Source organism: Grammomys surdaster, unplaced genomic scaffold (assembly GCF_004785775.1).
Source record: "Grammomys surdaster isolate TR1022 unplaced genomic scaffold, NIH_TR_1.0 126612, whole genome shotgun sequence".
Classification (NCBI taxonomy): domain Eukaryota; kingdom Metazoa; phylum Chordata; class Mammalia; order Rodentia; family Muridae; genus Grammomys; species Grammomys surdaster.
In genome coordinates this window covers 766,449-793,942 of record NW_021621401.1, presented here as the reverse complement: position 1 = coordinate 793,942, position 27,494 = coordinate 766,449, and the positions used below count along the sequence as shown (strand labels likewise).

At 50.3% G+C, this 27,494-nt stretch overlaps 2 protein-coding genes across 6 annotated transcripts in view; one reads left to right on the top strand and one right to left on the bottom strand.

Moving 5' to 3' along the window:
* The window catches only part of Ift140 (intraflagellar transport 140), an 89,162-nt gene extending 81,608 nt beyond the window's left edge, over positions 1–7,554 (top strand). For all 4 annotated transcript variants that reach the window (XM_028761015.1, XM_028761018.1, XM_028761016.1 and 1 more), the window contains exons 26-30: positions 327–533; positions 761–973; positions 1,056–1,222; positions 3,097–3,238; positions 6,762–7,554. In XM_028761015.1, the coding sequence (XP_028616848.1) occupies positions 327–533; positions 761–973; positions 1,056–1,222; positions 3,097–3,238; positions 6,762–6,968 (936 nt within the window). In that variant the 3' untranslated portion in view covers positions 6,969–7,554. The remainder of the gene's footprint in view (positions 1–326; positions 534–760; positions 974–1,055; positions 1,223–3,096; positions 3,239–6,761) is intronic.
* Positions 7,555–7,893: 339 nt separating this feature from the next.
* On the bottom strand, positions 7,894–23,503 carry Telo2 (telomere maintenance 2). 2 transcript variants are annotated; one of them, XM_028761020.1, is made up of 21 exons: positions 23,055–23,503; positions 22,551–22,959; positions 20,568–20,845; positions 18,755–18,823; positions 18,360–18,507; positions 17,872–17,974; positions 15,116–15,184; positions 14,808–14,949; positions 14,591–14,727; positions 13,786–13,865; positions 13,536–13,649; positions 13,142–13,230; positions 12,873–12,964; positions 12,636–12,752; positions 12,433–12,504; positions 11,434–11,625; positions 10,502–10,593; positions 9,866–9,965; positions 9,493–9,557; positions 9,175–9,290; positions 7,894–8,215 (listed from the first exon to the last, which is right to left on the bottom strand). In XM_028761020.1, exons 2-21 carry the CDS (start codon positions 22,883–22,885, stop codon positions 8,109–8,111), a joined length of 2,517 nt encoding a protein of 838 aa, XP_028616853.1. In that variant the 5' UTR covers positions 22,886–22,959; positions 23,055–23,503; the 3' UTR covers positions 7,894–8,108. The 2 variants fall into 2 exon arrangements, with proteins under 2 accessions (XP_028616853.1, XP_028616852.1); XM_028761019.1 differs by having other exon boundaries at positions 22,551–22,899.
* Positions 23,504–27,494: the final 3,991 nt, after the last annotated feature.

Sequence of the window (27,494 nt, the reverse complement as noted above, 5' to 3'; positions counted from 1 at the left end):
ATTCTGGCCTCACCCTCTCAAGTACTAGGACTATATAGGCATGCACCTGACTTTGAGATATATGTTTTTAATGAAAAAATATACATACATTGTTGGTTTTTTTCCCCCACAGCTTCTGAGATCTGGATTGTTAATAGCATGAGGAAAAGTAACATGTCTGAGTCTGTCTGTCTATTAGCTTGGTCCTTTTTGTGCCTGACTCAACCATGGGCAGTAGCCAGTGTGGAGTCAGGGCCCAGCTTCCTCTGAAGGGGTGGCAGATATGAAGGGAAATCCTCTCGGCAGCTCAGTCATAGCCTGCCTTTGTTTCCCTGGCACTTTTGCAGTACCATGAGGCCCTGCAGCTGTGCCTCGAGCAGAACATGACCATCACTGAGGAGATGGCAGAGAAGATGACTGTGTCCAAGGACTCGAAGGACCTGTCTGAGGAGTCACGGCGTGAGCTGCTAGAGCAGATTGCAAACTGCTGTATGCGCCAGGGCAACTATCACCTGGCCACCAAGAAGTACACACAAGCTGGGAACAAGCTGAAGGTGAGTCTGTCGGGGCCATCAGGCATATACCCTGCTGCTGCGTGTACTTCTGGGTATCCTGGGCAGGGAGCAGCCTTCCTAGCTAGGATGTTGAAGGACTGGGAGTGTGACCCATAAAGGCTGCTAGACTGATAGCTTTGGGTCTTATTAGCAAACTGGAACTGCATTGTCATGGAGTTTTAAAAACCTAACCTTCTCAACTGAGCCCTGGCCCTTTCTCTGCCTAGGCCATGAGAGCACTGCTCAAATCTGGAGACACAGAGAAAATTGTGTTCTTTGCGGGTGTCTCAAGACAGAAGGAAATCTACATCATGGCTGCCAATTACCTGCAGTCCTTGGACTGGCGGAAGGAGCCAGAGATCATGAAGAATATCATTAGCTTCTACACCAAAGGCCGGGCCTTGGACCTCCTGGCTGGCTTCTATGATGCCTGTGCCCAGGTATAGACCTGCTTCAGGGTTCTAGCAGGATTTCAGGGCCCCAGCAGAGCCCTCTGGGTCCTCATGGGTGTCTTTGGTCCAGGTGGAGATTGACGAATACCAGAACTATGACAAGGCCCATGGAGCACTGACTGAGGCCTATAAGTGCCTGTCCAAAGCCAAGGCCAAGAGCCCCCTGGACCAGGAGACTAAGCTAGCCCAGCTACAGAGCAAGATGACGCTAGTGAAGAGGTTTATCCAGGCCCGAAGGTATGTTTCCTAGAAGATAGCAGGGTAATGGGAAGCTAGTCTGAGGGACCCTTCTCATGTCCTCCAGGCCCTCCATTTATACCCCAAGATTCTCCACTCCCCTTCAGAGGAGTCCAGGCTGACTTTAAGAGGCCAGGCAAAGCTTGTTTTTGCCACAGCTATTCCTCAGGTAATTCTACAGCTAGATAAGATTCACTGTAGCCTGTTTTATCTCAACACCAACTTGGGAGGATTAGTCCACAAAATGTAAAAAGAAGATTGAGCCAGGAGGAGTGAGTCTGAGTCAAGAGATACATCTCAGGGGAGTCTTACACCTGCTCAGGGCTGTCTTAGTTATTTTTCTATTGCTGTGAAGAGACAACATGACCAAGGCAACTTATCAAAGAATTTAACTGGGAGTTTGCTTAAAGTTTCAGTTAGTCCATGATCATCAAGGCCCAGAACACGGCAGACAAGCAGGTGCTGGAGCAGTGGCTGAGAGTTTGCAGCTTAGTCACAAGTTGTAGGCAGAGAGGCTGGGCTTGGCATGGGCTTTCAAAACCTCAAGGCCCACTGGCAGCTTCACACATCTTCCAACCAGGCCACACCTCCTAGTCCTTCCCTAAACAGTTCTACCAAGGAGACAAAGCACTCACATATATGAGTCTATGGGGGCCATTCTCATTCAAAGCACTACAGGGGCCAAGCAGGGGTTTCCCAAGTGAGAGGCCACTGCTGTGCAGGAGACTGTAGCAGGGACTATGGGGTCACAGCACTCACTTCTCTTTTCCTGTATGCAGGAGTGGTGCCTTGTTTCCTTTTTCACTTAGTGGCCAAGAATATACATTTATCCTGATACTCTTGGTTCTTGTCAGATAATTCAGCTATCCAGAATGCCCCTGTGTGGTCAGTATGACATGAGTAAACATCTTTGAGCTTAGCTTCTACCCAGAGAAATATTTTTCTTATCTGAGAAATCCATCAGAAGTTTCAAAAGCTTTTTTTTAGCTTTTCGAGACAGGATTTCTCTGTGTATGTAGCACTGGCTGTCCTGGAACTCACTCTGTAAACCAGGCTGGCCTCGAACTCAGAAATCCACCTGCCTCTGCCTCCCAAGTGCTGGGATTAAAGGCGTGCACCACCACTCCCTGGCTTTCAAAAGCATTTTAAACATGTACACTGTGGGCTCTTTTTAGAAAAGCACCATCCATGAGTCTGGGTGGAGTCAAGACTTGCATCAAGGGTTAGCCCATCCTGAGATGCAGGAAGCAGGGAGGAACACTAGCAGGAAGTAGTCATCAGCCACAAGGATGATACATACATGTGAAAGGGTGTGAGAGACACTGTGAGCAGCCCCAGAAGAGTCAGGGAAGAGCCAGCTGCCTGCTAGGAGCAGCTGTGTCCACACAGTAGAGTCTCTAGAGGTAGGAGCCAGGCACCTTACGGCTCCAAGTCACCCACCCTGCACTAGGCCCATCACCTGCCAGTCACCATTCTAAGCAGTTGTCCACAGACCTCCATGTTCAGGCACGTGTACACCTCTAACAGGAAGGTTCTTCCTAACTGCCATGTTCAAGATCAAGATGGCTCACTTCTCTCCATGCGCCTCCTTCCCATTTGCCCTTTCTAAACAGATCTTGGTTTCAAAACACAGGACCCAGCACTGAAGATGGAGATGCTGAGTGTATGTTAAGTGAACTGATTTATAGTTGAACAAGTTAAGGAATCACATACACACACACACACACACACACACACACACACACACACACACACACAAATATGCCATCTGGCCATTCCATAAAACTGCTCCTGCAGGACAAGTACCCACACCAGCATTTGGCATGCAGTAAGTGTTGTGGATCAGGCTCAGGCCTTGTCTGTCATCTTGTTAGAACATACACAGAGGACCCCAAAGAGTCCATCAGGCAGTGCGAGCTGCTCCTAGAAGAGCCAGACCTGGACAGCACCATCCGTGTCGGGGACGTTTATGGCTTCCTGGTGGAACACCATGTACAGATGGAGGAATACCAGATGGTAAGGCTTACCCACTTCCTGGTGCTCCAAAGCTCAGACCTGGTTGTTGAAACACTGACTAGTTCCTTTGAGGCGACAAGCTAACTGTTCTTGTTTGCTTTCTATTGCTTTGATAAACACCTTGACCAAAAACATCTTAGGACAGAAAGGGTTTATTTCACCTTACAATTCCTAGGTTACAGTCCATCACTGAGGGGAAGTGAGGGCAGGAACCTGGACAAACAGATGCCATGATGGAACACTGTTTATTGGTTTGTTCCCTATAGCTTGCTTTCTTAGACCACCTAGGACCACCTTCCCAGGGGAGACACTACCATCTAGTAAGCTGGGCCCTAATAATGATTATTAATCAAGAAAATTCAGGGCTGGAGGGAGGGAGGGAGGGAGGGAAAGAGAAAGAGAGGGGGAAGGAGGGAGGAAAGGAGGAGGGGGGGGAGAGAGAGAGAGAGAGAGAGAGAGAGAGAGAGAGAGAGAGAGAGAGATGCTTCTGCAGTGAGCTCCATTCAGTTCCCACAACCCACATGATGGCTTCATTGCCATCCATACGTAACCCCAGTTCCAGGGAATCCGACATTTTCATCTGCCTTCCCCAGGTATGGGCCACACACATGCTACACATACATAAAAGCAGACAAAATACATATAAATTTTTGAAAATAAAAAAGAAAATGCCCCACAGACTTGCCTACAAATTAATGTTATGGGGGCATTTCTTCAATTGAGGTTCTCTTCCAAGATGACAAAAAACGAACCAGCACGTTCGCTTTACTCATCCTTGAGAGTGTCTACCAACGCCGTGTTTTTTAACCAGGCTTTAGGATGCTGTTAAGTAGAGTCTCGTGTCGTCCATGCTGGCCTTGAACTATAACTGGTCCTCCTCCTTCCTCTACTCTCCTACTCTCCTAGTGCTCAAATTATAGGTGTGGCCACCATGCTGTGTGTGCAGCACTGGAGACTGACCCCGGTGCTTCCTTCATGCTGGGCACCCTACTCTACTCACTGAGCTTCATCCCCAGCCAGCTTTCATTTCACTAATAAATAAATAATCATGATGTCCTATGTAGAAGTGACTAGCTATGTGCCAGCATTTGTGTGACCATCTTTCACTACCCATCCCCGTGGCTGTCCGATGTACTAAACCAGTCATCTCTCACTGTATGACATGTTCATAGTGGCTCATGTTCTGGACTCATGTCTCTCTGTGGCTGTGACATGTTCACGGTGGCCAATGTTCTAGACGTGCCATCTTTGTGGCTGATGCTAAGCATCTCAGACTTGTCACCCACTTGTCTTCGTAAGGTGTTCCAGACATTCCCATCATCTACTTGGTTTTTGTTTGAGTTGGTTTTTCATTTTCTAAATACACTTCCTGTATCAGATGTGATCTGTTTCAATTCCGCCCTCTCTTTTTCTCTCTTCTTTTTCTCTTTCTTTCCAGCATCTCTTGAAGTTGTAGCCAAAATCTGCTTCCTGTTTAGCCTTTCCTTCTCTTAAATACTACTCTGATGTTGAGCCCACCCAGACTTCTCACCTCAGACTTGGTCATTTGATCCCTGAGTCTGACTTGGAATCTTGCAGACTGGCCCTGCTGTCTCAAGACCCAGTGCCTTCAAGCCCCCAGCAGCTTTTTACCTTTCCTCACAGTGCTCCTTCTTCCTCTAATGTGGCTGCTGCCTTCCAGCCTTCTCTTGAGCTTCTGCCATCCTTGGCTGAGTCCTACGCTTGTCCTTTGACCTTGTGTGCCATGTGCCCACCAGCAGATAGGCAGCTTGTGTTGCCTATACCTTGGGCAGCATTTCCCTTTGGCTCTCGTTCCTTTGGGTCCCGGCCCTGGGGTTTCTGGTTTGATATCGGAACTAGCCAAGCAGCACAATATAGCCTTGTTTCTTCTTTATGGCCCTTACAGATAGTCATCTTCCTATTGTATTTATCCAATAACATCATTCCAAGAGTTTTGTTATACTACGATCTAGCCAGTTATGGTGGCATAGGTCTATAGTTCTAGCACTCAGGAGGCGGAGGCAGGGAGATTACAAGTTCAAGGCCAGCCTAGTGTATTAGTTCCAGGGCAGCCAGGGACACACAGTTAAACCCCCTTTAAAAAAAAAATAGAAGCAGCTAGAAATAATATATACTCATTACTTAAATTTTTGGGTTTTTTTTTGTTGTTGTTGTTTTTCGAGACAGGGTTTCTCTGTGTAGCCCTGTCTGTCCTGGAACTCACTCTGTAGACCAGGCTAGCCTTGAACTCAGAAATCCACCTGCCTCTGCCTCCCAAGTGCTGGGATTAAAGGCGTGCACCACCACTGCCTGGCTTAAATTGTTTTTTAAGCTGATAGGTATTGTGTTCCTATCTTGAATTGATATGCACTTCTAGGGATAAGCCCTAGAAACCCCATAGTCCTCTTTCCTTCCCCACTGTGTGCAGTGCACTTTGCAGATGAACGTGTATATGCAGTAAAGGGAGGTGTAAGTAGGCTTCCCCACGTTAAGCTGAGTCTGAACGGCCCAGCCCCCCACTCTCTAAGCAAGACCTCTGCAAAGCCAAAGAAATCCCAAAGAAACCCACTGATGGTTCCAGTTTGTAGGCCTAAGATCAAGGACTACTCAAGCAGGAGACAATTATAGGCCAAGTGAACCAGGTTAAACCAGATACTTGACCAAAAGAAACAAGAAGCTGAGGACCTAGGTCAGACCCTGCATATATGTTATGGCTGAGTAGCTTGGTGTTCTTGTGGGGCTTCTAAGAGTGGGAGCAGGTGCTCTCCCTGACTCTTTTGCTGGGACCCTGTTCCTCCTGATGGGTTGCCTTGTCCAGCTGTGATGTGATGATGGTATGTGCCTGGCTGTATTGTAGCTTGTGATGCCATATGTGATTGATGTCCCTGAAAGGCCTGCTCTTTTCTGAGGGAAGGCAGGGGGGGTGGGTCTGGGGGAGAGTGGAGGGATGGAGAGACTGCAGTCACGATGTAACATGAGAGATGAATGAAAAAAGGAAGGAGGGAGGGAGGGAGGGAGGGAGGGAGGGAAGGAAGGAAGGAAGGAGCAGCCTGACCTCAGTTTAGCCAAGCACATGCCCCAGAATGGGTAAGAGATCCACCCCTCCTTTGCCAAGTGTCCAGGAGCATCTATGGTAAGCAGACTCCAGAGAGAAAGCAGCTCTAAGCACTCACACCAGGTTTTTGTGTCCTGGCTGTAAGGACCCTCCCTCAAGGACTGCTGTTCATGTTCAGTTTAGGGTTGCCACTCAGAACCTGAAACATGTGACAGTCTCCACACAGAAGTCCTTTACAGATACTGAAGACCCCCAGACCAGTGACCCCAAGGGCCTCTCCAAGTGAAGGTTTTTCTCTTACCTAGAGCAAAGAATGGTTTCCTTGGCCCTGAGAGTGAGCAGGGCACTGATGTTTAGGAAACCTTATTACAAAGAAATGGCATAGTGCCCTTGTTTTCATGGAACTATAGAAGTAACTGGTAGTCACATTTATTGGGTTTCAAGTAACCACTGTTCCTTCTAATCTAGGCCTATAAGTATCTTGAGGAGATGAGGAAAAGACTTCCTTCGGCCAACATATCATACTACGTGGACCAACGCACTGTGGACACTGTGCACCAGGGCCTGGGCCTCCCTCCGTCTCGGATCATGCCTGAGCGGGTCCGCCACAATAGCATGGAGGACCATAAGGAGGTGGACGAGGAGGTGATAGAAGAGGTGGACAATGACCCCTGATGGCCCAGGTGCCCAAACCGGCCAGCATCTTGCAGCTTGTTGTTAGTCATTGGAAGGGCAGCTCTGTTTGTTTGTTTGTTTGTTTGTTACTATTGATTTTAAATTCTGCATTGTAAGCAGAGCAGTGGGCTGTGGAGTCCAGCCACTGCAGCCCAGGAGTACGCAGTTCTGGATTTGCCCCAGTAGTTCTTAGAAGGAAGACGACAGGTGTCTTTAAGTCGTTCCTTCTGCACTCCTGCCTCCGAGTGCTTGGCAGTTCCTGTGGGGTTTGGTTTACTTCCTTTTAAAGGAGGTAGTTTCATTTCCCCCATGGTTTCCCAACAATAGACTCAGAAATTTCTAGAACTTTGTGACATGGGCTACATTTGGTGGCTAGAGACTCTTGTTCCTGTTAACTGCACCTGGAGTTGGCTACTTGATAGTCCCCAGCAGATCCCAGTGCCCCTAAGACCACAGCAAGGACCACCTGGGGCAGGCCTGAGCCCTAAGGACTGTGCCTTTTGTCATCAAGCAGGGACTGGGATGCCAGGCACTATCCACAGCTGTTCACATTCCCATGACTCTAAATAAAGTCCATTTTCTCAGAGTTGGTTCTCTCAAATGGCTAACTTCTCTCATGAGGACCTGTGTACGAGCTAAAGTCCTTGGCAGTGAGAACCACAGAAGCAGCCTGTGTGTTGTCTGCGGCCTGTTTATTCTCACGGCAACACAGTGTTGCAAAGCCCTTGGGGAGCCAGCAGGCTAGCCCTAGTCTGCTGTCCTTCCGTCTCCATCCGAGTATCATAAACACTGAGTAGTTGTCTCTTGTCTTTACTCGTGAGGCCATGGCCATAGAGCCCAAAGTTCTGCTCTCAGGAGGCACGGCTCAGGCCCTACACTCCCAGCTCCGATTCTGTCAAAGGCTGTTGTGTCCAAGACACTGCCCACCCCACCCCCCCAGTAGTTTTAGCTGAACACTTAGCCTGGCCAAAACATAACAGCAGGGGTCAGCCTACTTCATACACACAGGGACCAACTGGCCCCTCCAGACCTGGCTCCCACACAAAGCCCAGGCGTGTAGACTCTGCTCCTCAGAGGTCTTCCCTTCTGCCAGTGCTGATGGCCCAGGCTCCACTCGGGCCCTATGGAGGCTCCTCAGGGCTACGGAGAGGAACTGGACAACAGCTTATCTTTGAGCCTCTCCAGAAGCAGCAGAGCCCTTACTGCCAGCTCCCTACAGTCCTCGTCCACATCCTTCTCGGCCACATCTGCCAAGGAGAAATAGAGGACGCGTGAGTGACAGGGCAGGGCCAGTTAGTGCCTGTCTGCTCCTCCACACTGTTCCTGGAGCCACCCCGAGGCCTCTCTCTGATGTCCACCACAGAGGTCCAGCTCCACTGGAGGATCAGGGTCAGACAGATCAGGTGCTTAGTTCAGCAGCCCAAGCACTGACCTGGTTAAAAGCAGTCAGAGAATACAGCCTGGGGGATCTACCTAGCACATGAACCTGAGAAGAACCTGGCCTTGCCCAAGATGGCCAACAGCACAGGGAACTTGGGGAATAATGGGTGGTACCTCCTGTGACTAACCATCAGAAAAAGCAAAGCAGTAGAAGACACATAGGCCCAGGCCTGCCCAGGAGTCCTGTGGAAGCCACAGTTTGACCATGTATCAGGGTTAATCACAAAGCCTATCGGAAGCTGGAGCTCTGGATATATCCTCCCCAGTGGGTCCCAGGACAGTTTTGGGTGAAGAGTGAGAGTCTGCAGCTGACTTTTAAGAATACGCAGAGACTTGAAACACAAAGGGTAGCAAATACTCCAGAGAGGTTCTAGACGGAAGTCTCCAGCATTTGCTACCTCCATGTAACCTGTCTGGATTTGATTTTAAACAAGTCTCAGAATGTACGCCTGGCTGGCCTAGCACTTACTATGTAGACCAGGCTAGCCCTGAACTCACAAAGTTCCATCTGTCTCTGCTTCCCAAGTGCTGGGATTAAAGGTGTGTGCTACTGTGTCTGGCGTTGGATTTGGGACTCTTCTGAGTTGTTTTTTGAAACCTAAGTAATAGCCCCAAAGAAACAGAGTAACAATTGTCCCCTGGTTCCCTACACTCATGTCATCATGCCTCTCAGAGCCAACACAGGACAGACCCACTCAGACTGGCTGGCCTAGCCCCATCTACTCCAGCCACTCCACACCTTGTGTCTTCTGGTCCAAACACTAACCTGCCAACCAGGATCTGGCTTCCAGTAGCTCATCTGGCAGGTCCCCCAGCAGCCGCTCTGTGGGTACACTGAGGAGGACAGAGGACACAGCAGACAGCAAGCCCCGGCGCACGTAACTACCAATCAAGAGGGTAGGGAAAGGTGAGGTCTAGCTCTGTGGAGCCCCAACTAACCTACCAGAAGGACCTCCCACATGTACCGGGTCCAGCAGGCCCACTGCAACACAGCCCCCTCAGACATGACTGACTACTTGTTAGGAAATATCAGGCATGCTGCCTTGGAGACTCTATGCTGCCCTTAGCCCCATGGGCTACTCACATGTCAACGTGGAAGCGAAGGGCCCATACAAACTCCAGCAGGGCTTTCCCCATAGGCACAGCCACCTAGAAGTCAGCACAGGGACAGCTGGGGAGGGGTTGCTGTGTGCATTTCCAGCACGTACACCAAAGACAGGATCCCACTGAGTCAGGGTGCGCCTCTGCATGGGGGCACATGCAATGCTTCATGGAGCTTTGCAGACTGCCCCTAGGGACAAAGGCAGGGGAAGGTGTATTCTGAGGGTCCAGTGCTCATGTTATGACCTTGACCATCCTGTACTACCCACAGGTGTGGATGGACAAGCCACACAGCGCTACAGCTGCACTGCTGTGGAACTATGTAGCAGGGCTTTCAGTTCCCAGTCCCAACTCACTGTGGTGTTAACAGCCAGGTACATCAGGGATGCTAAGGTGTGGGTCAGTCTTCCAAGTACCAACTGATCATCTCCTAAAAGGTCAAAGGTCACCAGAGGCCTACAACATAGAGCCGAGTGAGTGGGGCAGCCCCAACACCTAATGTTTGGCTGATAAGAGCCCAGAATGAGTGCTACGACAGAAGCTCAAACCCTTAAAAGCTCACATAGTGGTCCTCCCACCTTCACACCCTGGGGCAGTGTGGCAAAGGACAAGCCATAAGGGGGAGGCATTTCCAAATGCCTCAGCACACCGCGTGCTGCCAGGCACAAGCCAGGCCCTGAGTCACGATCACACTCTAGGTTGTCACTGGAATCTCACAGGCTGAGCATGGGACGAAACTCAGCTGCAGAGATGGGAGGAGGTAGCCAATGGGTGAGCAGTAGGCCAGCAGCATGACAGCATCTTCATAAATCCAAGATCAAAGAACACAGTAATGATAATGTCCTCACCACAGAACTCAACAGCAAAGGGACCTTCCAGAATATTCCATGCCATTTAACTCAAGCTTATAAAATAATTCAAGCCCACACTTATACCCTACTGTGTCACAACTACTGTTCACAGGAGTATGTCTAAAGTTCCAGAAACTTCACCTGTCAAAATGCTGAAGGAGGGGGAAGAAGAAGTAACCAGCCACAGAGTTGAATTCATTGGGGACACCTGACAGCTCCCTCCGAGGACAGCCCTGTCAAACACACAGCATTAGTCAAGGTTCAATGCACCACCTAATGGAGTTGTACAGCTCCTTGGGCTTGCCCTGGCCTCCCTGGGTCAGGACCCTGTGGAGAGGGCACTTAGTCTCAGGCTACTGTGGTCTGACAGCAAAGAATTCCAACCGTGCACATCAACCATGCAGAGCTAGATAGTCCTCAACACGGGATGACCTGTGCCTTGTGGCAAACCAAATAGCCTGGTCTTCAGCAGCCACGAACTGCACTCAAAGTATCTCCAGACACCACAGTCCCAGGGTAATTTTTTTTTGTTTCTGATGTGGCACTCCTGAGACCTGAATCTTCACTTCTATGTTTTGTTTTTTAAAAAAAATATTTTATGTATATGAGTACATTGTAGCTGTCCTCAGACACACCAGAAGAGAGCATCGGATCCCATTACAGATGGTTGTGAGCCACCATGTGGTTGCCGGGAATTGAACTCAGGACCTCTGAAAGGGCAGTCAGTGCTCTTAACCACTGAGCCATCTCTCTGGCCCATTTCCATGTTTTAAAATCATGTTGGTCTGACACGCTTCAGTTTGTACATAAACTTTTGCAAGAAGGAGCACCAACACTGGAGCTGACCCTGCCTATGACTGGGTTCCCTTCAGTCAGCCAACACTTAGAGCTGCATCAGATCTCAACCTGTGGGTCACAAGCCCTTTCAGGTTGCAGATCAGATAGATACCCTGCATATCAGATATTTACATTACAACTCATAACAGTAGCACACTAACAGTTAGGAAGTAGCAATGAAATTATCTTATGGTTGGAGGTCATGACAACATAGGACCTGAACAGAGTCCTGCTACCTTGGAGAACCTCCGGGTCTTGCTTCTGATCCGCTCCTCCACAACCGTCTGCCAGTCAGGAGCCACAGCATTGCCAGGCTGAGAAATGGCTGGTGCTGGTGAACACAAGGTGCCAGAAGCAGGGGACCTGTGCTGGGAAAGTCTCTGGAAGCCCCTTGGCCGAGACAGTGCCTGGGCAGCCAGAACAAGGACCTAGAGAAAGAAGATGCAGATAGCAGGGACTGGAGAGATGCCGAGAGGTTTGGAATACTCACTTTCCTGGCTGAGGACTCAGGTTTGCTTCCCAACACCCACACCTTTTCTGGTTTCCACAGGCAGCTCACATGCATATTACACTAACATACATGTAGACAAAACACTCATACACATAAAATAATAACCGAAATGTTGAAAAAAAAAGACTCAGACTATGTATCTCTGAGGAAGAATGCTCTTCAAAAAGTGGGTTAGTATCCAAGTATCCACAAAAGCTCTGCAGCCATAGGAAGAACATTTGGTTTATCCTATAATGATAAATTTCATCTTGTATACCAATACAAGTGTTATCTAAAATATACATCAGAGCTGGTTAAGATTTAGTGGTTAAGGATGCCAAGTGTCCTTGTAGAGGACTAGAGTTCAGTTCCCACCACCAATGTTGGATGGCTCTCCACCACCTGTAATTTCAACTCCAAGGAATCCCTCACCCTCTTCTGACCTCCACAGCACTGCACACAGCATGTGCATACTCACAGACACAGGCACATGCATATGAATACAAACCACACAAACGGGGCCAACAAGGTAAGAACACACACACACAAACCTATTTTAAAGCCACACAAACAAAAGACAATACTCTGCCACCAGCTCTCAGCCTCATACTGGTGACCTGTGGTCAGTAGACAGAAGTGCTTTCAGAAGAAAGTGTGGGGTGACCTTTGGCTACAGTCCATGCAGATCAACCTTCCAACTTAGTGCAGCCTGGGCCTGACAGGACCAGGGGTCTGGGTCACTTACATCTAGGATGTCCATGCGCTGCCGGAGGCTATAGTTCAGGCCATAGAACTGTGAGGTCAGATACTTGGCTACCTGGGTAGACAAAGGAGAAGCCACTGTGCTAAAGCTCTAAGACTACCCAAGGGCCCAGTCGGGGCCCAAAACAGAGCCACTAGGGTTTCTGATGCTCCTGGTCTGGCTAGGGTCACCATGCTAGGACATACCTGCTCCGGGTCTGTGACTGTAACAGCCACCAGAGCGCTCTGGCGCAGCTGCTCAAACTCTGCTACACAGGTCTTCTCTTCCAGGTGCAGTAGCACCTTGGCCAGCTCCACACCCACCTGCACAGGGATAGGAGCCAGGACGCCTTCAACCCCAAATGCCCAGCCAGCAATACAGGGCCACCCTCTAAGATCTGTAAGATGCCACAAGGAGAACTGACATATCCTCTTACTGCTCACCTCCCGAGTGGCCGCGGGGCTCCTATAAACCAGGCCCTCGAGCACCTTCAGGGCCGCCTCCCAGCGTTCCATGTCCTCAGATGTAGTCAAGGCTGCACAGAACCCAGACAAGCCTCAGAAAATCTCAGCGCTGACTCCAGTATGCCCAGAGTGTCAAAATGAGGCCTGGCAGTAGCTCTAGGCTAAGGTGAAGTGGGGCCAAGCCCAGGTTCCCCTCAGAACAAGCTACTGTAGGGTAAGCAGAACAACCCGAGCTCAATGACGCCCACCTTCCATGCAGTCTCGGATATACACGGGCTCCTTGCTGCTCTTCAGCTCTTTGTCCCCTGACATGTCATAGGGGATGAACTCATCGTCACTGTGGTAAGACAAACAGACACTGGATCTGTCCATTCCAGTCAGGGCTCAGGACTGTGTTTGCTTCCTCAAGGCTGAGGCCTGAGGATACTAAATTCCCTGCCAGGAGCCTGACAGCTGTGGGGGATGGCTACATGGGAAGGGGGCACCATGGCGCCGCCCAGGCTTCCTCCAGACTGGCAGGAAGGTGAGGAGAGGACTGAGATCAGCACCTTCCTGCAAGTTGTCAGCCCGCCCCAACATGGGACCAGAAAGCCACCCTCAGCCAATCTTTGGGCCCACAGAGACCAAGTAGCCCCACCCTACCTGTCCAGCTCCGAGTCAGAGCCCTGCGGCTGAGCTGGGGGGACATCACTCTCCATGGTCTTTTCTAGTGTCTCTACAGGAGGCTCTGTGGCAATAGGAGCTGGGGATGGAACTCTAGCAAACAAGCAGCAACAGGGTCACTCAAGATAGCCTCATTTCCCAGAGATGCTTGTATTATCTGCCCAGACAAGGCCCCCTAACTTTTGTCGGAAGGACTCAGGATGGGGGCTGGGAACAGAGAGGCCCTCACCGTGGCTCTGAGGAGCAGTCGTCCACAGGCCCCGCGGCAGCCAAGGCCAGCAACTCACGGCTCATCTCATCATCTTCGTACTGTTGCAGATACACTGGAGTCAGTGATGCCCACAGGCTTCCCATGCCACCCCCTCACTGACAGGCAGTCCAAGCTAACCCTCCCCTCATACCACCTGACCTCATTTCACAGCCTGGCCAACCACTTTTTCTGAAGAGACTTCTGAATGCCCTCCTCAAGCTAAGCATGGTGCTAGGTGTGCTGAGCCTAAAAGCCACATCCCCCTTCAGGACTGAGACCCCTGAGTGCTGACACACCCAAGGAGAGGACTCAGCAGAGGCTACATCTACAGGTTTGCGGCAAAGCCATGCAGGGCCCAACGCAGTCAAGGCCTGTACCACTCAAACTGGCAGTACACATGACAATTCGTGGGCAGTAGAAGCTGACATGACCCACACACTGCCAGCCCAGAGCAGCCATACTGTCTCCTGGACTCAGAATACCCAGGTCCAGCAGACCAATCCCAAGGCAATGTCTCCTCTCCTGTCCAACCAAGCCAGGAACACACCACATTCTCACAGATTTGGCCCTGAACACACATAAGCCCATTCCCACCCCCACTCACTAAGAGCTGGAGTTAGTTAGAACTGCCCCATGCATGAACCCTTGGCCCTTCACAAGGCTAGCACAGGATACTCCTCAATCCTAGATCCCAGAAAGGTGAGGTCTTAGATGTGCTGCTGTGTCAGCAAGGGTACCCCAGGGCCCTGTCACCAAGATGACATAGAGAAGACAGCCTGCTCACTTGGAATTTCAGGGGAGGCCCCTCAGGGTGGATCCTGGAGCTGATGACCTCGGCCACAATCATGCCCAAGCGACGCACAGGGGGCAGGCTGCTGTCCAGGCGGCACTTCACACCTGCCATCATGCTGGCCAGCAATTCTTAAAGCACCAGACATGAATCCTGAAGGGCCCCTCAAAGTGTTAGGGGGTAGGGTGTGCCCACACCACAGCCTACTTACCATCCCGGATCTCCTGCAGCTCTCGCTCCCCGAGGTGTGCCAGGCAGACAAGGATGGCCTTGCTGATGTAACACTGCTGCTCCAGGGGTGCGTGGCGGACGGCACTGCTGCTGCCCCAGGTCTCTAGCAGCTCCTTAAGAATCTGGCAAACAGCAGAGCCTCAGCCTGCTCAAGCAGCAGCTACACCACAGCCATCCGAGTCTCAGGTGTAAGTGAAACCAGACACCTGTCCTCCCCATCAGAAGACAGTCCCTCGACTGCCCTTCTCCCCAGAATACCACAGGCTTGGAGGGGCATGTGGTGCTTACCTGTATGAGGAGTGGCCGCCGCTGACTGTCTAGAGCCAAGTACCCCAGCAGGCTCTGCACCATGGGTGTCTACAACAAAAGCGGAGTCCTGTCTACCAGGCAGACTGCTCCCAAGAGGAATGGGATGGAATGGCTGCCAAGCTCCAGCCTCCCACAGACCAAAGAGCAGCTCCCACTTCCCCCTCAGCCCCGCCAGCTCCAGCTGATAACGTTTATACTGTCCATTTCAACCAAACTTTGAACTCCAGTGGGTTACCTGTCAGATTTCAGACCCTGTGGCTCTCAGGGTAGAGGACACCCTCAGTGCTGGGTTTCTCTGCCCAGCTGCATTATCAGTATGCTGTGCTCCCCATTACAATCCTGGACACCGGTCTTTTGGTAAGGCTTCTGAACCTAGAGTCTTCTTGTGTGTACATATGAGTGTGTACGGGTGCACAGAGTCCAGAAGAGTGTATCAATCCCACAGAGCTGGAGGTCCAAACGTCTGTAAGCTTCCCTAGGTGGGTACTAGGAACTAAGCCAGGGTTCTCCACATGAACAGTCAGTACTCTTAACCACTGAGCCATCTCTCCTCTTTGCAGGTTTTTAAGACAGGTTCTCACTATGTCGGGCATGCCAGCATCAAACATGGCAATTCTGCCTCCACCGCTTTCCTGCTAGAATGAGCGGCACAAGCCACCGTGTCCCTCCTTCACTCATTCCTGCTTCCTTTACCTTCCTTAGTCCATGACTGAGGTGGCGAATCTCCCTGTCACCCCTCCTGCTCTCACACGGAACACTGTCATAGCAGATCCCCAGGTGACCATGCATTTCCTGGCTTAAGCTCCTTGATCCAAGTGTATGGTAAGCTCTTAGCTCTTCTCTTTGTATGTGTATGTGCACATGTGTGCACACTGTGGAAGTCTATGTATGAAGTATGTAGGTTGTTATGTTGCAGTCACATGGACATGTGCGTGCTTACATGTATGTGGAAACCAGGTGTCATACCTTAGGAACCATCCAACTTGGTTTTTTGAGACAAGTTTTCTCTCTCTCTTATGTAGCCCTGGCTGTCCTACAACTCACTCTGTAGACCAGGCTGGCCTGGAACTTTGAGATCTACCTGCCTCTGCCTCCTAAGCTCACTGATGAACGGGAATGGCCCCAATAGGCTCATATATTTTAATATTTGGTCCCCAGTTGGTATAACTGTTTGGGAAGCATGTGGCCTTGTTGAAAGGAGTGTCTCACTAAGGGACTGGCTTTGAGGTCTCTAAAGACGCCATTCGCAGTATCCCTCTCCCTCTCTTTGCTCCCATTCTCAAGATACAAGCTCTCAGCAGTTCTGCACCCTGTCTTAGCTCTGCCGTCAGAAACTCTAATTAACCCTCTGAAACCATCAGCCTGTATGAAACAACACTGACTTTTATAAAGTTGCCTTGGCCATGGTGTCCCTCTCCTTGAACGTATAGAGATATACAACGTATAGAGATATATAACAGGCTCTCCTTGAACGTATAGAGATCCACCTGTTTCTGTCTCCCGAGTGCTGGGATTAACAGTGTATACCACCATTCCTGGCTTGGCAATAGGGTCTCAGTGGGACCTGGGACTCAGCAGCTTAGCTGGGCTGCCTAGCCACTGAGCATCTGTCTCTGCCCCTCCAGCCCTAGGATGATGGGCATGTGCCACCATGCCCATTTTTTATGCAGATCCTGGAGGTGCTTAACCTCAGTCCCCTTGATTGTATGTCAAGAACTATGTGAGCTAAGCTATCTCCCTAATCCCAGAAGATACCCTCCTTCACAACTACCTCTATCTCCTCAGCCCTGTCATCCAAGGATGACTGCACAGAGTCTATTCTGGCATCTGAAGTTCATGGTTTGTGGCATTATCCCACTGACTGGCTTATGACCTGACAGCTGGGAACACAGTATTGGACTCAGGAATACACGGATTGGCTGCTCTTTCATCGAGGTCTGTGGGGATCATCTCTGCCTTTGTTTACATCTCGGCACTGCCCACCTGCCCTCTTGAAGGACGGCCACATTATTAAAGTGACTCCATCCCTGCACCTGCACACTGCTGCTGGACCAGCCACCAGCTCAGGCTACTGGGAGGACTCTCCGGGGCTCCTGCCCAGATGTCCCTGCATGCAGTAGGGAGGACTTACTTCAGTTTCACCCTGTCTCCTGACATCATCTTTGTCCTTTACACAGGACCCAGAGAGAGCCCATCTCTCCTCAGATTCTCCACTTATCCACCCAACAGCCTGGCCTTACCTACTGTCCTTTTGCTCTCTGTACACCAGGGGACCCACTACCAGCTCAGGCCCATCTAGACAGACAGACAGCTAGCTCTCTGGTATTCCGGTTCCCAGAGGCCTCTGGCCCACCCTCTCAATTCCTCTCAGAACCAGGCTCCCTCTAAGACATAACTCCTGTCTGCCTGCCTCCTGGTGTCAACACCAAGACATTAAAGGCATGTGCCACCAAGCTGGGCCCCTTTTCCCTTTTTTTTTTTTGTTTTTGTTTTTTGCTTTTGTTTTTGTTTTTTTGTTTTTTCGAGACAGGGTTTCTCTGTGTAGCCCTGGCTGTCCTGGAACTCACTCTGTAGACCAGGCTGGCCTCGAATTCGGAAATCCGCCTGCCTCTGTCTCCCAAGTGCTGGGATTAAAAGTGTGTGCCACCACCGCCCGGCTCTTTCCCCATTTTTAACAACAATCCTTCCTGTGACTTGGAAGGCGCGCAGACCCCACCCTGTCCTGGCATTCTCACCGTGTGCTGGTACTGCAGGAACAGAAGCTTCCGGGTCATCACAAACTGCGCTTTCTTATTCTTCACCACCAGGTTCCCCAGCAGTCGTGACAGGACTTCAGGCCTGTGAGGCAGGGGTAGAAGGGACCTGAGTCACAAGTCAGCCTTAAAAGACAAGGAAAAACAAACAGTATGGTGCCCTGTGCCCTGCAACCTGCTCACTCTGAAAGTCTAGGCTAGCCCTTCTACAACCTGAGTTGGTCCTTAATCTTTCCCCTTCCCAGAATGAATGTGAACCTCCATAGGAAGAAGCCTGGACCCCCCACATCAGAGCTGAGAGGACCAACCCAACAAGGTGGGTGGTGGGCACACAACTAATGGCAAGCCTGAAAAGGTGAGAGGGTGGGCTGGCCCAACGGCACAGAGCATGCCCTCTAATATGGCACCCAGGAGAGCAGCTGAGGGAACAGCAGCAATGACAGAATCTACCCTGCAACCCCACTGCTTACCTGGGAGCAGCCTCCACAAGTCCTGTCAGCACAGCTTCCACTGCCCGGTCAGGCACTTGCTCTACCAGACGCCAGCACACCCGCTGCCACAGACAGCTGTCCTGGGTGAGCACTGTCAGCTGGGGCACCAGCACACCCAGGATCTCTCCTGAGGGGACACAGAGACCCTGGGCTTCAGGAGCCACCTCAGTGCGGGCCCAACAGGGGCGCCCAGTGCCCACAGCCCCACAGGTTCATAGACATGGGCAAGCCCAGAGACAATATCAGCAGACCCAGGGTCAGGCCCAAGTGAAGGAATCCCACTGAAGGCAAGAGTTGACTTACATGCCACTGTATGGGACATACAGTGATTCTCACCCTCCTCTAAGGGTGGGGAAGTGTCAGGGACTACTCACTCTTTCGTCCCTGGATGCAGACCTTCCCGAGAACTCGAGACAGGAAGGAGACAGAGCAGTCTAGGCCACCTGAAACAGAAAGCAAGATAAGACTGCAAAATAGGTCGGCAGGAAAAATGCTGAGGATATCTGACCACGCATGGTGACCTTATGCTTAGTCAGCTGCAACAACTCCTTGGGACAGATGTGCTCATCAATCTAACACGAGGGGAAATCTAGACAGAGCTGTTTTTAACTTGAAAATGCAGTAATAATGTACTTTAAAAGTATCACACACAACACATACAAGTTGAGCGCTGGTGGCACATGCCTTTAGTCCCAGAGCTGGGTTGACAGGGACAGGTAGATCTCTGAGTTCATTGCCAGCCTGGTCTAGGACAGAGAGGGCTATACAGAGAAACCCCATCTCAGAAACAAATCAAATCAAAACAAAACAACATCATCACACATCATCTCAATGACAATCTTGGCCCAGGAGCCGACTACTGACGTAGAACTGGGCTCTGGGCAGGCTACAGCAACCACTGCAGCCGCTGCCTGCAAGTCTCCCTCCTTGGTAAGGAAGGAGCCATGAGAAGGTCAAGAACAAAGAGGAGATGGGGTAGCAGCCTCCGTCTAGTAGTGCTGAGACGATGGTACCTTCCAGAAAACAGACATGGAGCCTGATATGACAGAAGGATGGGAACCTAAGAGGTTTCAAGGACAGGACCTAAATGCCACTAAGAAGAGAGTGAGACCCTGTCTGTCTCAAGAACAAGACAGGCCGGGCAGTGGTGGTGCACGCCTTTAATCCCAGCACTTGGGAGGCAGAGGCAGGTGGATTTCTGAGTTCGAGGCCAGCCTGGTCTTACAGAGTGAGTTCCAAGACAGCCAGGGCTACACAGAGAAACCCTGTCTCGAAAAAACAAAAAACAAAAACAAAGAACAAGACAGACCAAAACAGACTTGATAGTAGCTGCTTTAAGAATCTAGGAAAGACAGAGGCTTGGGCCAGGTTGAGACCATGCCGAAACACCAGAGGACCAGTTTCATCTGAGGTCACATGGGTAGAAGGACACAGGAGCCCTTAGGGTGCTGGGCTGAGCCCGTGGAAGCAAGCTGAAGTGAAAACTTAGCTAGGAGCAGACTGAGAGAAGGCAGCCAGAGTAGCTCCTGATAGGCTGGCGTACGGATCAGACCAGAGTGTGCATGTGACAGGCACAAAAAGGAAGGTGCAGACACTTCAGGAAGAGGCACAGGCTCGTCAGTCAGTCTCACTGGCCTGTGTCTGACAACCCAGGAATCATGATGGCCCTTCCCCAATTCCCACTCTTGGGAATATGTACCAGGGAGAGCCAGTTGAAATGTCCCAGAGAAGGCAGAGCTAACCTTGGACACCCATGGGTGGTCTCTAGAGCCCTGTGAATGACAGAAGTTACCACAGTGCCAAACACACATGTGAAAAGCATCTGCCCTCAGAGCCAAGAATGGTCAGCACTCAAAACCACCAAAGACACACAGATGAACAGGCTCTTGTAAGCACAAAAGTAGGCCTCAGCAAACTAGGACAGCATCTCAGAAATACAAGTAACTGGGTAGGAAAAGCAGGCGTTAACACCCAGCTAAGAACCAAAGGAACCGAGGGTCAGAGCCAATTCCCCAAGATCAAAACCCAAAGGAGAGATGAAACTCTGTCAGGTGATACAAGAGGGTCTGAAACAGGACAGCCTCTTACCTAGCTGACAGCACATTCCTGACTCTTAAGGCCCCGCAGGCTTTGAGAAGAGGAGGGAGAAGATAAAGGCCGAGAGAGATGTTGGGGCAGGGTGCTCACCTTGGAGAAAGTTTACAACTGTTTTTAGCGCCTGCACAACCTCCTGGCCAAGCAGAGGGAAGTAGTTCTGGGGGAAGAACTGGGTCAGGTTGTCCCGCTGGAGACAGTTGCCCAGGAGATCAGGTAAGCCCACGACCTTGCTGAGCAGCGTCTCCTGGAACAGGGGGAAGCTGGGCTTTGTCTGCGGCCGACACTGCTCCTCCATTAGAGCAGCCACTCTGCCTGTGCTCAGAAATGTGTCCAGCAGCCGAGCCATCTTCATCAGACGGAAGCTAGGGCTAAAGAATAGCAAGTGTATTGGGCAGAGCCCTTAGTCACCCCACCCCGCCCCGCCCCACCCCATGTTCTTTTCTGGCCATGAAGAATCAGTTCCAGAGCTAAGGAAATGGCTCAGTTGGTTCCCTAACCCTGAACAAGCCTTTCAAGCAGGAACATAAGCTTGATTCCCAAAACCCACATTAAAAACCCAGGTGAGCTGGGCAGTGGTGGCACATGCCCAGCACTCAGAAAGCAGAGGCTGGTGGATCTGGAGTTCAAGGACAGCCTGATCTACAGAGCAAGTTCCAGGACAGTAAGGCCCACACAGAGAAACCCCATCTCAAACAACAACAATGCCAGGTGAGACAGGCACAGTGGCACACAGCTTAATCCCAGCATATAAGAGGCAGAAGCAGGAGAGTGTCTGTGAGTTAAAAGTCTATTCAGTGAGTTACAGGGACAGTAAGGGGTATATAGTGAGACCCTGTCTCAACTCCCTTGACCCCCATCAATTAAAAAAAAAGAAAGCCAGGTGAGTGACAAGAGCCAGAAGTCCCAACCCTGGGGATACAGAGACGAGTGATTGTCTGAAACTCCGTGGCCAGACAGCCTAGCCTAACTGACAACTTCCCAACAGATAAGAGACCTCATTTCAAAAAAACAAGAAGCCGGGCGTGGTGGTGCACGCCTTTAATTTTGGCATTCTGTGAGTTCAAGGCCAGGACAGCCAGAGTTACATCACAGAGCGATTTTTTTTTAATTGGATGTTTTATTTACATTTCATGTTGTCCCCTTACCCCATCCCCCACCCACCCAGGAACCCCCTATCCCCTCACCCCTCCTCCTGCTTCTCTGCGGATGTACCCCTACCTAGCCCCCCCACTCCCACCTCCCCACCCTACAATTCCCACCCCCTGGGGCGTCCAGCCTTCATGAGGCCAAGGAGAGAGATCTTGCTTCAAGAAGATCAAAAACCAAAACAAAACACACAAAAAAGAATTAGTCCCAACAACTTCATAAGCATTTACATTTGCTCATCAGTTGAAAAACATTCAGTTCCCCTGCTGAATAGCCAGTTACACGTAGGATGTCCCAGACCCTGCACAGATTAAACACCACTCCTTCCCCTGTTTTGATATTTTATTTATGTGGGTGTTTTGCCTATGCATGCAGAGCCTATGGATTCAGAACAGGATGTCAGATCCTCTGGAACTGGAGCAGCCATGTGGGTGCTGGGAACTGAACCCAGGTCCTCTGGAAAAGCAGTCAGTGCTCTTAAGCACTGAGCCACCTCTCTAGCCCCATACCACAGCAGTTTATAAAACCCCAGCTTCTCAAAGCCATAGATGGTTCCAAGGACTACCACGTGATCAGATGCGGAACCTGGATACTAGGGAGTCCACGGCAGCAATGTGGTAGATAGACATTTAAAATCTGAAGTGTCCTTATGATCCTAAAAGTGCCACAGAATAAAGGATGAGCCTAGTAGAGGACGGCAAGTGACCAGCTACCTTTAGGCCATCAGCTGGGGACAGTGCAGACTCTCTGAGCAGCACACTGATCTGCTCCTGCTACCTGCAATGTGGGCCCTGTTCCTCCTCCCAGCCTTCAACAAGAAGGAGTAAGGCCTGGCTAAGATGCAGAGCTGGGCACAGCTGCACTCAGTTTTAAGGAGCTGAGATCCGTCTCAGAACTTAAGAACCCTGTTGCTTACAAACTGCTCACCCAGCAGTGCTCTCAATGGCTTCCATCAGCACCAGAAAGGCTTGGTCTGGAGGGCCATCCAGAAAGAAGCTCTCCCAAAGCTGCTCCAGCTGGCCATCAGGGGATAGCTCCAGCCAACCTGGGCTCAGCTTGCTGACTAGACATCTGAGGACGGCTGAGAAGTGAACAGTGGTAAACTCTTCCTTCTCCTCAGGAAGAACTGGATTCTGGGTTCCACGAAGGTATCCCTTCAGAGTCCCCAGGGTGGAAAGGATATGGCCAGCATCCTCTGAGGATGAAAGGGTGTGAATGGCTTCCTGGACGGTGAGCCGGACAGCAGGCAGTGCTGGGTCCATCCTGCAGGGCAGGGCTGAGGATCCGACAAAAGTATGTTAGAGTGTCAAGAATTCTTCCCATGGCACCCACGAAGCTAAGGAAGGAAACAAGGAGAGTTGGCTCCAAATCTCAGAAACCCCACCATCCCTCTTCTGCGCTTCCAAGTGCTTCCCTCACAATTTCACTCACGCTATCCTGTCCTTCCCCGGGTTTCCCGCCTGTCCGATGATCTGACAGAGCTTCAGTCCCGGACTGTGCCGGTGCACTGTGGCTGTCTCCTCCGTCAAACTTGCTGAGTGAGTGGCTCGTCAGGTTGCAGTAACTGCAACCCCAGCGTCTGCAGCTCCAGGTGAGCACTCAGCCCCCTAAACACGAGGCCCTCGGCTCGCACAGAAACTGGCCCTCCTGCAAGGCCGTCACCACAGCAGACCCGACTGGACCAACAACTCCTACAGGGTTCCTCCAGCCAGAATGCTTCAGAGCCAAAGCCACATGCTCCCTCTTGCGCGCCGCTGATTCGCCACGGCACCAGGACCACGCGCCCAATTCAGTGTCAGCCGAGGGCAGCCGTGAGTTCGAGCCGCAGAGCTCACGAGAAATTTGCACGGATGTTTAGAATTTCTGGGGCTGATACCTACGTGTGGCTAGGGACGAATTAGCGGCGCGCCCGACGCGCTGGTGACCGCAGCATCTGCGCCTGCGCAAGAGGAGGAAGAGGAGTGGCCTAAGAGCTTAGAGTGAGCAAGGCCTGAGGGCGGGACTCGGGTAGGCGTGTCCGCTCTTTCGGTCCCTTAGTGGCTGCTGTCTCTGTTTTCCTTAATTCTGAAGAGACTTTCCCCAGCGCACTGCCCCACTATGCTGCGTTGGGTCTGATGACTTTCCACTCTAGAGCACTAGGCAACTCGCTAGACTTCCTGAGGGAAACAGAGTAAGGAAGCCAGGAACAGCGGATATAGACAAGTTGTAACGCTGATGTTCGTGGTGGTACACAAGGCTGCATCGTTTAATGAAAACGCGCAAACCGCGTGTAAACTACCCTAAATGAAACATCACTGGCTATGTAACCTCCCCGGGGCCCTGGCTGTCATCTGAACTTAGCAGTATGAAACATTCCATCATGGAAGAACTTTTCTTGGCCATCCTGATCTAGAAAATACACGGAGGGAGCAACATTTCAGCGGAACTGGGTATGGGTGGAAATCTGGACAACTTGTATTCATTCAACATCTTCAAGCAAAATTATCCTTCCTGAGCAGGAAGGCTCAGCAGTTAACAGAGCATACCGGGGGCTGGGGCGGTATCTCAGAGGTTAAAAATACGCGTAGCTCCCAAGTTCAGTTCCCAGCATCTATAGAAGTGGCAGCTGGCCAGAATCTCTACACACATAAAAACTGGGCTTAGTCAAAGAGAAGGTCTTCAAGTGGTAGCTTTCATTTTTTCTCCATGTTTGTCCTCAGTGAGAGATGACAGGTGGCTCCAGCCCTTTCCTGTGGCTGATGCAGCTTCCATCAGGTAGATCTAGGCTATTGTAGGGACTCAGCCCTCGACAGCTTTACAATTTGTGTGTAGCTTAGCCTGCCAACCGCTCAGCTGTCACTGCCACTGTCTCTCTGGCGCCTCTTTCTTCATGATAACAGCTTAACCCACATTACTGACAGTAGGCAAGCAAAGCCTGGAGAGGAGCCTTTTACTGAACCTAAATCTGCAACAAAAGGGAGGCGACTCAGGATAGTCTGTCACAAAGGGAATCTAAGCAGCTGCTTTCAAATCCTGAAAAAGGCCACTTCCTCTAATCTCAGCTTTGCACCAGCCTCTGCAATTCCAAGCTAAGCCACCAGGGGACGTGTTCTTCTCAACCTGGTAGAAATGGTTGTCAAAAGCCTTGGTGCTGTGCCTTCCAGACCTGAAGCAGTTCTGCAACCTTGTGGTTTTCTCAGGGCCCTAACAGCTAGGATAGTCAGTGCTGACATTAGGGCAGGCCAGGGGCTGTTGACTGGCAACTCTTTTGCTCAAAGCATCCAGGACAAGAAAGGGAAATCTAGCAGCTTCTAATTAAGGGCTCATGTCACCTCGGCACCCAATATTTTTGCTTATTTTCTGGAAATGAATACCAGAGTGCTTACAATAAGAAATGTTAACAGTGCTTAGCACCTGGCCAGCATCCCAGGCAGAGATGGGTGCCCTTATTGGTTTTAGAACAAAGGGGTGTCAGGAGAATCCAATCTTCACTTAAAAGTAAAGGTGCTTTTTGCTGCCAAGCTTGATATCCTGAGTTCAATCTTCAGGACTCGCAGAGTGGAAAGAGAGAACTGACTCTTCAAAGTTGCCCTCTTACCTTCACAAGCACAGGCAGTCAGGAGCTCACATGCGATCAGGCACTAGCATGGTCACACACAAAGATACACACAAATAAATGAATATAATGTTAATTTTTCTTTAAAAAGGCTCGCTCTGGGAACTGGGAGATGGCTTGATGTACAAATATGAGGATCTGAGTTCAAATCCTTAGCACCCAGTATAAAGGCCAAGTGAAGAGGCATATATCTGGTTGCCAAGGAGATGTAAACAAAGTGTACCCCCTCCTTCTATGGTCCTGATGATAAACCGAGGTACGTTTCCACCAAAATTCACTCTGGGGAATCAGTGAGTTTATTAGGCTTACTGACAGAGCAGTGGGTGAGGAGTTATAGGCAGTAACAGAGGTGACCTTAAAGCAGTTACACTGGAAGGTCTGTCCCCAGCAGACCCCCATGACTGTGTGGTAGAACCCTTCCCCTAACCTTTCTGTACCCCTATATTCTGTCCTTTCTCTGAGTTTCCCATGGCTACATGCAACTAGGGCAGACTTGCATACAACTGGTTGGGGGGACGATTCTCAAGTGAGGATCCCCTGGCCCTCTCTGCCCCTCCTCTATGACGTAACACCAAGCCCAGGCATGATGGTCATTTGCAAGTAGGCCCAGGTTGATGGTGACAGATGGCTTGGAGGATAGTCCTGTACAACAATCTGTGACCCCAGCATCAGGGCAGGGGTGTAAGAAAATAGGTATGCAGAGGGAGAGCTTGCCTGCCAGCCAGTCTTGCCAATCAGTGAGCTCAAGGATTAGTGAGGCTCTGTTTCAAAGTAAAATGAGGTGGAGAGCCTGAGGAAGGCATGTGACTTAAATGTTTGGTGTCTACACATGAACCTGTGAGTAAAAACATATACAGAATAAATACATAAATAAATAATGAAGATCGACACTGGGGTCAGTCCAGAGAACACATGGTTAGGAACCACCACAAATACAGTTGTCAGGACACACGTGGGATGCTGTAAAAGTGTGAGGGGCTGGAGGCTGGTATCTCCGGATAGAGCCAAGACTTGAGAGTGGGGGTGGGGCAACCCCAGTATGAGACCTTCCTGAACTCCATCCCTAAACTACAACTCCATTATTTCTTGACCCCCTCCATGTTCCTGAAGCTCACCATCCAGGAACTTCCCAGTCAAGGCTGGATTGGGGGATATGTTTATGTTTCTCGAGCCTCAAGTACCTACAAATGTCTTTATTTCTGCTCCTGCTCAATTCCCATGAACTAGATTACTATTTTATCTGTCTGTCATTGTTTTTTTGTTTTTATTTTTGTGATGCCATGGGTCAAATCCTGGCCCAGCATAAATGTTAAGAAAATCAGCTGTCACCTTGGAGTTGTCTCAGTCCCCTGCACAAACAGTATTTCTCCCTGGATACTTTTGTGATTTTTCTCTACCTGTGGTGTTCTGACGTTCAACTAAAGGAGCCTTAATGGCAGCGGCCAGCCTCTGGGGTGACATTCAATGGCCTGTCCTCTGGAAAGACACTCTGGCTCCTGTCATCTTGGAAATGCTGGTGCTTTTGTTGGAGACATCTTCCTGAGTTATTCTTATTACAACAAACTAGGATTCTTTTCTTTTCTTTTTTTTTTTTCTTTTCAGAGTTGAGGACCAAACCCAGGGCCTTGTGCTTGCTAAGCAAGCGCTCTACCACTGAGCTAAATCCCCAACCCCAACTAAGATTCTTTAAACAACAGAACATTATTTTCTCGCAGCTCTGGGGGTTAGAGTCTGAACCCAAGGCAGCATGCCCCACAGAAGTCTCTTCTGGTTTCCGGGGCCTCCAGGTGTGGCTGCCACAGCAGCTACATTCCCGTCTCAGCCACCATCTTTACCTCTTCCTTGGTGTCCTCTCTGCCTCTATCAGGACGCTTGCTGTTGAGTGCAGGGCTATCTAGGTACTCCAGGGTAACCACATCTTAAGATATGCATAGACATTTTTCCCCATAAGGCTATATTCACAAGTCCTGGGGTCAGAACTTGGATCAGTTTCCTCAGGAACCCTCATTCATCCCCCTGCACAGCCTGTAACTGAAAGCCAGGCAGGAAAAGTTGGGTATGTCTAGCTTGATTTCAACATTACATAGTACACTTATCAAAAATACCACATTGATTGAAAATATAATTAATGTGCAATTTGTGGGATGTGTGTGTGTATGTATGTATGTATGTATGTATGTATGTATGTGAGAGAGAGAGAGAGAGAGAGAGAGAGAGAGAGAGAGAGAGAGAGAGATCACACACCTATAGTCCTAGCTGAGGGCTAAGATGGATCA